This window comes from Phoenix dactylifera, chromosome 11, assembly GCF_009389715.1.
Source record: "Phoenix dactylifera cultivar Barhee BC4 chromosome 11, palm_55x_up_171113_PBpolish2nd_filt_p, whole genome shotgun sequence".
In the NCBI taxonomy this organism is placed as follows: Eukaryota; Viridiplantae; Streptophyta; class Magnoliopsida; order Arecales; family Arecaceae; genus Phoenix; species Phoenix dactylifera.
This window is the reverse complement of record NC_052402.1, coordinates 75369-88955: the sequence shown is the minus strand read 5'-3', so window position 1 is coordinate 88955 and position 13587 is coordinate 75369. Positions and strand designations below refer to the sequence as shown.

Here is a 13587-nt window from a genome sequence, read left to right as displayed (position 1 = left end):
TTAGAAGAATCGTATTTGTGCGAAAATAGTATTTTATAAGGGTACAGAAATAAATATAAATTTTAAAAAATATTCATGCAAATTTAAAATTGTTTTAAAGAATATTAATATAAAAAATCTAAAATAAAAATAGAAAAAGGGCTCAAGCCTGAAGGCAAGGACATGGCCGGTTGAGTGTTGGGTTCGATATGATTAACAAGTACAAGTATGGCAATCGGGCCACGTCGCACCGGCCCGATTTCCACCACGCGATCGGAAAGCCTCGCGTCTCACACGCTACTCCGTGTCCAGCACGGCGGGCTCCAACTTGTTCCGTTAAAAAAACCAAACGCTTTGATTCGCTCCCAAATTTCCGCGCATGGCCAGCCGGGCACCGACTGGCCGATCACATCACCGTCTCGTGAATTAAATGCTTCAATCCTAAGCCCAAACCCCGATATTTTTACTACAATAAATAAATTCACAGCACTCCATGAGGTCGCTTTAATTTGACCGACCCGAACAGCCGAGAATCTAGCAAGTGGCTGCTATAAATGCTCTCTCTGGTGGCTCCAATTTTGGTCATTAGGGCTTGGAACTGGTGCCGGGAAGATGGCTTGGTTGAGGGGAATCCTGTTTGGGCTTCAGTTTCTGGTGCTTTTTCTGTGGTGTCTTCCTTCTCCTGCCAAGTGTGGTCCTGTGGGAAAATTATTTCCACCCTCGCCGTCACCATCGCCGGCACCCAAGCCCCTAAAGCCGACGTACAACGTCTCGGTTGAAGGCGTTGTCTACTGTAGATGCAAGCTCCCGGGCTATCTTAAGCCCAAGGATGCTTCGCCTCTTCCCGGTTTGTTCCGCCACCTTCTCTTCATGTTGCTGTCGAAAAACCTGTTATAAAAGCTCTATAATATATTAGTACATATTGGCCGGCCCTATATCCCTGGCTGGAAACTGTGCGAGTCTACTGGTACACAGCCCATATAACCCTATCATCTGTGCTAGCGAATTAATCCCATGCATTTGTCCTACTGTATAAAATTAACTCTCGCAAAAAGCACAGCATCTAAAAGCATTGCACCTGCATATCATTTGCATCTTTAGCCTTTCACAAGCCTTGCACGTATAGCTGGTCGATGAAAGTGTGAAGTGGCCGTCAAACAGAATATTGTCTCAGCGTGTTCTCTGAGAGATTGTTTTAGAAAGATGCCAGTCCCATTGCTATTCTCCAAAACAAAGAAAAGCCATGCATTTGAGCTTAGACCTCGCAGGAACAAGGTGTCCCTCCTACGTCGACTGCTCGCTTAATGCACGCTGCTTACACCCTATAAATGGCCTCATGAGGCCACAGTATTCTTTTTTCCTAATCTTAAACAATCATCATCTCTTCGTTGTTGCAGGTGCACCGGTGAACTTAAAATGTGGCAAGCTATCTGTGAGCGGGAAGACGGATACCAGAGGCTACTTCTTGCTCGATGCTAAATTTCCTTTACTCGACGAAAAACTGATGAAGAGATATGTGGCCAAGTGGTGCAAGGTCTACGTGGTGTCGACGCCATTGCCGGCGTGCATCGTGCCGGAATTCCTTGGACCCAAAGGGAAGGGAGCTTCTGTATACTATGAGAGGAACTTGGTGGCCGGGTCCGGCTACGTGGCACTCTTCTCTGCAGGCTTCTTGGAGCTCGGCCCGGCTAGCTCTAAGATGTGTCACACTTGAAAGAGTGTTTAATATTATTGCTTTCCTGTTGATGATTTAGCAAGTGCCCTGGTTGGGAAAATAAAGCTGGCGCCTGAAAAGCTGGTTGTTGTAGGAACAAAAGTTTGGATTTCATTAACTTTCTGTTAGCTTTTGCTACATGTTGTTAGTGTTGGGATTAGATTTCCATAAATTTCATGCATGGTTAGTTTAACCTTCCACAGTTCCACTTGTCGGGTAGCAACCATATCCTATCATGTTAGTGGTACAAATATGAGAGCGACACATACAAATCGTATTCCAGTTTATTGTTTCTCCTCCCTTTAATCATACTGATTTGCTCCATCTCAGTTGGCTCGATCTCTTCTCTTTCTAATCAGAGCCATCCATCCCATGTCAATCAACTCTCTCTTTTGCCATCTTCGTCTCTCTCATATATATATTGCACATGTCAACATCTAGTATGAAACATAAATTTTCCTCTAGCCAATATTGATGATTGGACATAGCCAGCTAATTGGATCAACAAATAGAAAATAATTGGTGACTTAATTATTGAAAGAAAAGATAGAAAAATAATTGGAGACTGCATGTGATGGAGATTTCAGCTGCTTTATGAGCATCTATGGGATCCTTCTTGCTGCTTGCTGATGCGCTAAGATACTGTTCTTCTAAGTCTTCTTTCCCTTTAAACTATGAAAATATGTTTATGGAACCGCATCGAAGCAGCAGTTTCTTCTTCCTTTATGCTTGTAATTTTCTTTATTTGCTCCACTTATTCGATGGAAATTAATTATCTTATTGCACATCCTTCTCCTCCTCCATTTTTGAATAAAGTTGCTGACTGATGGTGGTTTCCTCCATCTTCAAAAAGAAGAAGAAGAAGGAGAAGAAGGAGAAAATATGAAGGCTTACTTAGCAAAAAAATAAAATAATTGAACACATAAAAATCATCTACATCAAATATGAGGGAACTCAGGCCTTCAATCAGAATTCTGTCTCCCGCAATTGATCAGCTGCAATAAAATAATAACAAAAACCTACAACATGTTCCGGCTTCCAATTTCCTCTCAAACAAAACAAAAGCCATGTCCCTGCCTTCAGCTGTTCGAGGGAAGCCATTCAAGAGTCTATCCTGCAAAAATAGGTACTATTTCACCGGATGCGTATGTATAGGATTCTGGCACTCTCCATGCACTCTGCCGCAATACAATCTTTGATGTCTTTCTTGGAAGACCATAGAAATCTGGGCCATTGAAGCTTGTAAATGCCTCTAGTTTGTCAAGTGCACCAGCCTAATCAAAATAACACCAAAAAAAAAAACTTTATTAAACAGATTTTGTAAGATTAACTTTGCAAGACAAAAATGTCTAAGAAAATTGTATCGATTCTGCTGATAATCCTTATCATCAACAGCACAGTTGCCAAGCTATGCAATCAATATCAGACAAATTATTCAACCTTTCATCTATCTATGCACTAAAAAGAACTAGAGACTGCATAGTAATTATCTTCATTATCTTTAATATTATGCATATGAGGATGAGAAAATAAATAAAAGTTGTAAAGGATCCAAACTAGGTAGATGAAGAGGAGACTTGTTTATAAATGGCTTTCCAGGTTAGCAAAAGGTCCATAATGTTGAACTATGCTGGATTACAGGAGCTTTCTAAACATGAATCATCAGTGAAACAATAACTCACAAATCTGAGACCAGAAAGATGGCAAGGCTTCCAATGTCTAGTTGTCTGTAATAGCATTTTGACCATGCTTGAGCCAGATGCCACCAAATGAGAATGTATTTCAGAGTTTCATCAAACAAAAAGTTTTGATACCTCTTCAAATACTTTGGCATAAAGTGACAGTGCAACAGGAGCATTGTATATGCCTTCACATCCACAGGGACATTCTTTTCACTAAAAAAAAACTTATATTTTTTGACACTTTTTAAAGCTTATACCAACACTTATAAGCATCGGTAATTTTGCCCCCAACGCATTTGAAAAACATTGGCAATAACGGAAGCTTTGCAGACGCTTTAAAGCATCGGCAATACTTATTCAGAGTTATTTATTTAAAAAAATATTTAAAAAGCCTAATTAATTTTTTTGGGGCCAAAAAAAACTAACTTAATTTTTTTTAAAAAATCCAATTTCCGTTCTCCAGTAAATTCTGCTTCTTCTAATAGCACAAGATAGATAACGAAAAAAAAAAATTAGAAAAGAAATAATACAAGAAGAACAATAGATGCTCCATTTATTGTTTTTTTTTTTTTTTACAAATTACAATAGGAAGCATGTGCCCAATTTAAATGATTTTTCTTTTACAATAGAAATAACAAAAGAAGCATATTTACAAATTACCGTAGAAATAACACATGAAGCATCTCTCAGCCGTTGTAGCTTCTTTCTACACAGCTTTTACAAGTGTAAGAGTTTTCTGCATAAATTAAATATTACAAAAATAGGTTGCACAGAAATTAATGCTCTAAAAAATCTACGCAGATTTTAAAGCTACAGTAATTTTCTACACAAATTTTAATCTGCAGAATTTTTTTTACTATTTTCAAAGATGCAAAAAATTCTGCAAAAATTTTAAATATGCAGAAAATTTTTTGTACAGTTTTTAAAGTTGCAAAAATCTATTTGCACAATTTTCAGAGCAATATAACTTTCTTAAAAGATTATTTTTTATGAAGAAAACAACCTTGTGACTAAAGTTAATGCTTTTAAATTTCTATACAATTAAACTAAATCTAATTTTATGCTATCAAATTAAATTTTGACAAACACACACACACACACACACACACACACATATATATATATATATATATATCAATTTCTAGTACAATCAAGTTCACATTTTGAAAAACTATTGCCTAGAAATTGCTATACCATTATTTTATAAGAGAATAATTTACTAAAAGAAATTCTGAAGATTGAAAAGAGTTTGCTTGAATTGAGACGTGTGATATACAGTGTCTTAAGAACGTGATTTGCCCCCTACGTGCGGATTTGCAGCGATCTCATCTCCAAAGTACAACAACCTGGCTCAACCCGATCTTTTTCTAACGAGCACGACCGCTAGAGAGGCTTGATCCGACCGACTCGTTCAGTTGTTCCAAAAAAAAAGAAAAAATAGAAAGCAGAAAGTTGAAAATTAAAAGAACTCTATCGGTGAAGAAACTCTCGGAAGACAGAATGCCAATGAGAGAGATTGGATTGGATTACGATTAATCCCAGAGAAGTCTATTTATAGACTCTGAATATGATGATTCCGAAGATACATAATGTTTAAGAAACACCGTATTTTTTAGAAAGTCACCGTTCTCTTTCAAAGAGTCATAATTCTTCTGAAAGAAGCGTCTTACGAAAGAGTTTTTTACAACATTTAAAACAACTAAAGATTAGGGGATAAGAAAAATTTAAATTTTGCTGTTAATAATTAAAACTCCAACGTTTTTCTGGCATATAAGCTTTACAATGACATGTTCAGGGTTCTCGATATATTATTTCGGCATTCATTCAGGAAACTAAGTTGTTTAATGTGCCGAATTGCAAATGAGTGGTTGCAGGGCAAAAATTTTCTGTGCATGCACCAAAGAAGATTCTCTCCTGTAGCATGGATCTCAATGTGAAAATCCAAGAGCCATACTGGGACGGGACTAAGCAAAATTACCATGGAAGGTAACAGGATCTAAGCAGAATTACCATGGCAGATGTTAATTCCTATGTTATACATAATTAACACATATAATGGATGGCCCCTAGGTATCCGAGTCTTGGTCTAATTTACTAAGCCAACTTGTTATATCCTTGTTGCACCGGGTGCTCATGCTTTTTGTCGGATAAACTAGCTTATTTTATAACCTAAAAATAAAAATAAGGAAGAAGAGGCCTCAAGGCAAGCACATGGCCGGTTGCCGCAAGGCCCGCAACCGAGCCTGGTTGCACCGGGCCACGTCGCACCGGCCCGGAAAGTCTCACGTCTCGCACCCTAGTCCGTGTCCAGCGCGGCGGGCTCCAACTTATTCCGTTAATGGCCAGCCCGGCACCAACTGGCCGATACACATCCCTCTCTCTGGATCACCCTCTCGTGAATTAAATGCTCCAACCCTAAGCCCAAACCCATACTTTTACTACAATAAATAAATTCAGAGCACTCTATGACGCGGCTTTAATTTTATCGACCCGAGCGGCTGAGAACCTAGAACTGACTGCTATAAATGCTCGCTTTGTGGCTCCAATGTTGGTCATTAGGGCTTGGGAGCTGAGCTTAGGAACTCGTACTGGGAAGATGGCTTGGTTGAGGGGACTCCTATTTGGGCTTCAGTTTCTGGTTCTTTTTCTGGGCTCTCTTCCTTCTCCTGCCAAGTGTGGTCCTGTGGGAAAATTACTGCCACCCTCGCCGCCACCATTGCCGCCACCATCGCCGGCACGCAAGCCCCCAAAGCCGACGCACGACGTCTCGGTTGAAGGTGTTGTCTACTGTAGGTGCAAGCTCCCGGGCTATCTTAAGCCCAAGGATGCTTCGCCTCTTCCCGGTTTGTTCCACCACCTTCTCTTGATGTTGCTGTCTAGCTAAAAACCTGTTACAAGAGCTCTATAATATATATTACCACATATTGGCCATCCCAGCTGGCTGGAAACTCTGCGAGTCTACTGGTATGCAGCCCATATAACCCTGTGATCTATGCTAGCGAATCCCATGCATTTCTCCTACTGTATGTATAGCATTAACTCTCGCAAAAGCACAGCATCTAGTAGCATTGCACCTGCATATCATTTGCCTCTTTAGCCTTTCACAAGCCTTGCATGTGTAGCTGGTCGATAGAAGTGTGAAGTGGCCGTCAAACAGATTGTCCCAGCGTGTTCTCGGAGACGATTGGTTTAGAAAGATGCCAGTCCCATTGCTATCCTCCAAAACAAAGAATTAAAAGGCATGCATTTGAGCTTAGACCTCGCAGGAACAAGGTGTCCCTCCTACGTCGACTGCTCGATCGCTTATTGCACGCTTACACCCTATAAATGCCCCCATGAGGCCACAGTATTCTTTTTTTCTAATCTTTAACAATTTTCATCTCTTCGTTGTTGCAGGTGCGCTAGTTAACTTAAAATGTGGCAACCTATCTGCGAGCGGGAAGTCGGATGCCAGAGGCTACTTCTTGCTCCATGCCAAATTTCCTTTGCTCGACGAAAAACTAATGAAGAGATATGTGGCCAATTGGTGCAAGGTGTACGTGGTGTCGACGCCATTGCCGGCGTGCATCGTGCCGGAATTCCTTGGACCCAAAGGGAAGGGAGCTTCTGTATGCTATGAAAGGAAATTGGTGGCTAGGTCCGGCTACGCGGCAATTTTCTCTGCACGCTTCTCGGAGCTCGGCCCGGCTAGCTCTAAGATGTGTCACACTTGAAAGAGTGTTTATATATGTACCAAAAAAAAGAGAGTGTTTAATATTATTGCTTTCCTTTTGATGATTTAGCAGGTGTCCTGGTTGGGAAAATAAAGCTGGCGCCTTAGCTGGTTGTTGTAAAAGTTTGGATGTCATTTACTTTCTGTAAGCTTTGGCTACATGCTGTTGGTGTTGGGATTAGATTTCAATAAATTTCATGGTTAGCTTCTTGGTAATTTGGAGCTTCTCAATAGCACCATTACGGCATGCAGGACGATGAAGTAAGCAAGTTTGTAACACCTTCTCACCTCAATTCCATTAAAAAAAAAGAAAAGAAAAACAAAAGCGCCCCATCTATAACTCTTGAAGCCTTCCTCACTTGTTGATAGCACAGTAAAAGGAAGAAAAATATTATAAAAAGGAAACAACCCATTCTTCTTCGAAGAAAAGAAAAAAATACATTTAAAACTATATATATATATTTTCATATATAAAAGGAAATTCAATCGATTCCTTTCTCTTCTCTACTAAAATTTAAATTAAACTTCGGAATTTGGGATCACAAATCTTATTTCAGTTTATTGTTTCTCCTCCCTTTAATCATACTGATTTGCTCCATCTCAGTTGGCTCTCTTCTCTTTCTAATCAGAGCCATCCATCCCATGTCAATCAACTCTCTCTTTTGCCATCTTCGTCTATCTCATGAAACATAAAATTTTTCTCTAGCCAATATTGATGATTGGACATAGCTAGCTAATTGGACCAACAAATAGAAAAATAATTGCTGACCTTAATTATTGAAAGAAAAGAAAGAAAAATAATTGGAGACTATGATGGAGATTTCAGCAGCTTTATGAGCATCCATGGGATCCTTCTTGCTGCTTGCTGATGCACTAAGATACCGTTCTTTTAAGTCTTCTTTGCCTTTAAACTATGAAAACATGTTTATGGAACCGCATGGAAGCAGCAGTTTCCTCTTCCTTTAACCTTGTAATTTTCTTTATTTGCTCCTTCACTTATTCGTTGTAAATTCTCTTATTGTACATCCTTCTCCTCCTCCAAATTTGAATAATTTGGTGACTAATGGTGGTCTAGAGCAGGAGGAGGAGCAGGAGAAAATATGAAAGCTTACCTAGCAAAAAAAATTAAATAATCTAACTCATAAAAATCATCTACTTCAAAAATGAAGTGAACTCAGGCGCTCAATCAGAATTCTGTCTCCCACAATTGATCTGCTGCAATAAAAATAATAACAAAAACCTACAACATGTTCCGCCTTCCAATTTCCTCTCAAACAAAACAAAAGCCATGTCCCTGCCATCAGCTGTTCGAGGGAAGCCATTCAAGAGTCTGTCCTGCAAACATAGGTACTACTTCACCGGATGCGTATGTATAGGATTCTGGCACTCTCCACGCACTCTGCCGCAATACAATCTTTGATGCGTTTCTTGGAAGACCATAGAAGTCTGGGCCATTGAAGCTTGTAAATGCCTCTAGTTTGTCAAGTGCACCAGCCTAATCAAAATAACACCCAAAAAAATGTTCATCAAACAGATTTTGTAAGATTAACTTTGCAAGACAAAAATGTCTAAGAAAATTGTATCGATTCTGCTGATATCTTTATCATCAACAGCACAGTTGCCAAGCTATGCCATCAACATCAGTAAAACTATTCAACCTTTCATGTATCTACACACTAAAAAGAACTAGAGACTGCATAGTAATTATCTTCATTATCTTTAATACTATGCATATCAGGATGAGAAAATAAATAAAAGTTGTAAAGAATCCAAACTAGGTAGATGAAGAGAAGACTTGTTTATAAATGGCTTTGTAAGGCATTAAAAGGTCCATATTGTTGAACTCTGCAGGATTACAGGAGCTTTCTAAACATGAATCATCAATGAAACAATAACTCACAAATCTGAGACCAGAAAGATGGCAAGGCTTCCAATGTCTAGTTGTCTCTAATAGCATTTTGACCATGCTTGAGCCATATGCCACCAAATGAGAATGTATTTCAGAGTTTCATCAAACAAAAAGTTTTGATACCTCTTCAAATACTTTGGCATAAAGTGCCAGTGCAACAGGAGCATTGTATATGCCTGCACATCCACAGGCACATTCTTTTCTTCGTCTCTCATGGGGAGCACTGTCGGTCCCCAGAAAATATCGTATGCTTCCACTTGTAACAGCTGACACTATAGCTTGTCCTACAAAAACAATTTACAATATGTAAGCATTAAACTGAAATTTTTGAAATATTGAAAAAGGTAGGAAAGATAAGTTAATTTCCTTGAAATTACCAGAGAAATATAATAACATAAATTGTTTCATTCTCGCATTTCTTCATTGCAAAAGTTCAATAATGTTTACATTAGCAGTAATCACACACATTTAGATGAAAGCACGATAAAATAATGTCGAATTTCAGACTCCCATACCTATTTAAAATATCTATTTATTTTAGTCACATTTTTATTCATAATATAACCTGAATCTATATCATCACAAATGGAAAAGAAAAAAAACACAGATTTTGGACCATGGGATTCACATGACAGCAACAGTATTTTTTTAAGCTTTTCATACAAGTTGAGAAAAATAGATTTGTGATCATAAAAAAATATTCTAGATATCACTCTTATATTTTTTAAAATATTTTTCTCCTGCTGGGGAAGGGGTGGTGGTGGGGGCATGGGGGCGTTTGCACTTTGGAGATGAATAGAAAATTTTGGTAATAATCATTGTATTAGATCTTAGCAATAAGTTCTTGAAGTCCTTGCATACATATTAGAAACAAGAAAGACTGGATTAGCAAAGGGAACAATTGAACATACTATGAGTCTCTCTTTTCAATACTGGAAGGCAGTAATTGTGAGGCTGCAATCCACCTTGAAACAAAGAATTTCTATTGAGAATAAGATGCTGTGGTGTCACAGTTGCAGCAACTTGGCCTAAAGAATTACAATGTGTTAGTAAGAAACTGAGCCCTCAAAAGAAACAAAGAAAATGGAAAACGAAATTCTATAACAAAAGATACCTTCACTGCACGATTCAATAAACCTGACTGCATCCATAGTAGTAATATGTTCCATTACAACTTTGAGTCGTGGAAGCTTCTGGACCAGTGGTTCTAAAATTGTTTCAATAAACACTTTTTCTCGGTCAAATGTGTCAACATTTGGATCTGTAGCTTCCCCATGAACCTGTAAAATGAGTACACAAAGATAAAGCAGTTTCATTAGTACACTGCAGATGGTAACAAAGTAACCGATCAGAAGGAAAGAGACTGTGAAGTGCAGTAAGGACTCTAAAGATAAGAAATATAAAAATGTCCACTTGGAAACTGGATAAATGAAACCTTTATGGCAGAGCTTCATCAAACCCAACAAACAATTCTGGTAGGTAAAGATATATATGAAATGACAAACGCAGGAATTAGTTCTCTGAGGTACAATAATAATTCCAAGGGGCACTAATGATGAAGAAAAAAAGATCAGTCTTTCAACTTCTGCATACTCTAATCATTCAAGATGCAAGTTGTTCAAAAAATAAGTTTTATCTGACACTTATAATACAACCAGAAGTTTCATTAGTACATATCAACCAGAAGTTTTAATTATAAACTCTCGGAGCAAAATTTGATGATTTTTTAAAAGTTTGGTTCTGTTGTACATGGCTTAGAAACTGCAAATGCAACCTGGTTCTCATTCACAAATCAAAATGAAGGCATATCTCTGAATTTAGCACATAAAGTTCATCATCTCTTGGTGACATCTCAATTTAGTAAAAGTTAGTCCCTGCTAAAAATTGCAATACTCTCAAAAATGTTACAAAGTCTCTAATAGATAAATTGCACTGAATTCAGACGGATCTAAGATTTCCTAGAATTTTGCTGCAAATGGTCAAAACAATAACAGAAACAGGGGAAATTAAAATTCCAGCATCTATCCAAACAAAGAAAAAACATGCAATAAATGATTTTACATATATATGATGAGATTTAAGAAAATATTTGGCAAGATTTTGAAATATAAGTATCAAGTTTTTAAGTGCAACTTATCCAAGCATCACCTTCCATATTATATTTCTTGTGGTTTTCAACTCAAATTGAAATAGATCGGGGCATCTTGATATGTCCTCAATTGCAGCACAAAATGATAATACATGCATGTATTTTATATGTTAAGTATTATGAGCTTGAATTAAATGACTTTGTTTGAAAAGGGGTAATATCAAACAGTTCCAGTCAAAGTTGGATCACATATACTGAAATAGAGCAGGGTATAGCTGTTTCATTTTCCTAAATTTTTTTTTATGCTATTCGTGAACCCATTTTATTTGGTTCTGAAACATTTCGTTCCGGTATTGATAAAAGCATGCTTTGGAACCACATTTACAATAACCTTGTTTTTCAGCTACACATTTTGTATTAATGTTTTCAACATGCATTAATTCTTTCTGCATGACCCCCAGAATTGGTGTCTGTATGTCTGGATTTTACCTACCAGCAAAGGCATACTTTGCTCTACCATCTCCTCAAGGACAGGTAAACATTTCCCAAAAACATCTGTAACGCCATCTTGTGAATTGGTTGTTGCTCCAGCAGGGTACAGTTTTACAGCAAAAACCAGACCACTCCTTCCTAAAAATTGACATCAACATTGTCAAAAAGATGATACAAAAACTAACATAGCAAGATGGCGTAACAAAGTTGAAAGCAGAAAAACAAACCGATCCATCCTCGTTGGATAAGATTAGGAAGATTAAAAGATGCTAATTACAAAATTTACTGTATGTCACCATTACAAACCAGGTTACTGATTTGATTCAAAGATGCTGATTCTTCAAGCGGGGGAAATCTCAAAGATGCTAACCAGGATTAAATATGCTGCTCCATACTCTAGGCACGCAAAGGATCGTCAACATATAATTGTAGCAGGATCAAGTTCATGCAAAGGATAGAGCAATATTATCCACAGAACACTCATGGTGGTGTAAATGTTGTTCAATCTAGTTCATTTTTCTTCTAGGGTTTTCGAAAACAAATACAGAAATCATACAAAAAGAGTATTGTTAGTTTGACTCACTGGCAAGCTTGATCTCCTCCGGGCTCGTGTTATCAGTCAGGTAGAGAGTCATCAACGGATCGAAGCCACTGTTTGGGGGCAACGCCTTCAGTATAGATTCCCGGTAAGCCACAGCGGCGGCCGTGGTAATGATGGGAGGCTTCAAATTGGGCATCACAATTGCCCTTCCAAAATGGCCGGCACTGCACTCAATACAAACTGGTTCTTTAGGCGAAGAATAAGCATTACAGCTCCAGAGACTATTAATAAAATCAAGGAGGAGAAAATAGAAAGCCGAACCTATGAGGCACGACGGCTTGTAGGAGGTCGCCATCGCGAAGGTGGAGGTGCCAATCGTCGGGCCTCGTCAGAGTAAGCTCCATCTTCACTTCCTTTGATGTCAGTGGACAGGGTTTCCACGCAGCCGGGCGGAGGGGAAGGAGGTTTGGTTGGCGAGAGAGGGTCACGGAGGAGCCCGGTAGGCCTGTGAGGAATTGGATCGAACAGTAAGCGAGCATTGAACGGGCGATCGAGCTACAGAGAAGAACGGATGGGAAGATCGGAGAGGAGAATCTAGGGTCGGAGTCCCGACAACCGGACTCTACTTCGGTTTTCAGCCGGATGAATTCGGAACGGGTTGGAACGGGTTCGGGTTGTATCTTTTGCACAAAAGAATGATCGGTCTACTTTAGCGACTTGGTTGGCGCTCAGCACAGCTCTCAAAGCGCCACAAAATTAGGTCGAATAAATATTTTAGTATATTCTTGTTTATAGTTATTTTATTTGAAAATATAGATATAAATATGAGTATTAGTTGAAAACAAAATTTTATATTTATATTTATTTTAAACAGATATAGATATAAATCAGATATCAAAAATATAAATACAAATACGTATATAAATCGGATAAGTAAACTTTATAACTATAGAATTAAAGATATTACTAAGTGGATGATAAATTAAGTTAATAGTTTATTAATATGGTCATTTATTTTTTAAAAAAAAATTATGAGTGACATATAAAATTAAATAAGTTATAAATGGAATCAGATATTCGGATATGGATTAGATAGTTGAAATATTTGGCAAATTTTTTGATATCAGTTAGATGCTTAAATTTCTATTTATATCCGGATAAATCCGGATATACAAATAGATTCGAACGAATGTGATCCAATCCATTTTCACCTCTACCTTTGAGTCATACACTGCACAAATCTCGAGGTCACCATTGCGCAATCCAACGGTAGATGCGTGCAAGAAAAAGGTGCATCATTCCTTCGTGCGGAAGATGCAACCCCTATCCGAGAACGTGGCCAATTGCCTGCTGAAAGTGTGACTTGGTTTGGGCTCAACCTTAACCTAATCACACTATCATTTTATTGGGTCAAGTTGGGTTAGCATATTTGAGAATTAGCATGATATGTATTGATATGAGATTCTGAT

At 38.2% G+C, this 13587-nt stretch overlaps 3 protein-coding genes across 4 annotated transcripts; 2 read left to right on the top strand and 1 right to left on the bottom strand.

The window, feature by feature from the left end:
- Positions 1–576: 576 nt before the first annotated feature.
- On the top strand, positions 577–1886 carry LOC120112576 (pistil-specific extensin-like protein). Its single transcript, XM_039132158.1, has 2 exons — positions 577–826; positions 1377–1886. The coding sequence occupies exons 1-2, from the start codon at positions 592–594 to the stop codon at positions 1691–1693; spliced, it is 552 nt and encodes a 183-aa protein (XP_038988086.1). The 5' UTR covers positions 577–591; the 3' UTR covers positions 1694–1886.
- Positions 1887–5940: 4054 nt separating this feature from the next.
- LOC120112575 (non-classical arabinogalactan protein 31-like) lies at positions 5941–7303 on the top strand. The gene is made up of 2 exons (XM_039132157.1): positions 5941–6218; positions 6772–7303. The coding sequence occupies exons 1-2, from the start codon at positions 5972–5974 to the stop codon at positions 7086–7088; spliced, it is 564 nt and encodes a 187-aa protein (XP_038988085.1). The 5' UTR covers positions 5941–5971; the 3' UTR covers positions 7089–7303.
- Positions 7304–8200: 897 nt separating this feature from the next.
- LOC120103756 (dihydroorotase, mitochondrial-like) lies at positions 8201–12792 on the bottom strand. 2 transcript variants are annotated; one of them, XM_039131142.1, is made up of 7 exons: positions 12440–12792; positions 12161–12358; positions 11579–11715; positions 10111–10276; positions 9908–10024; positions 9120–9280; positions 8201–8582 (listed from the first exon to the last, which is right to left on the bottom strand). In XM_039131142.1, the coding sequence occupies exons 1-7, from the start codon at positions 12471–12473 to the stop codon at positions 8388–8390; spliced, it is 1008 nt and encodes a 335-aa protein (XP_038987070.1). In that variant the 5' UTR covers positions 12474–12792; the 3' UTR covers positions 8201–8387. The 2 variants fall into 2 exon arrangements, with proteins under 2 accessions (XP_038987070.1, XP_038987069.1); XM_039131141.1 differs by having other exon boundaries at positions 12161–12342.
- Positions 12793–13587: the final 795 nt, after the last annotated feature.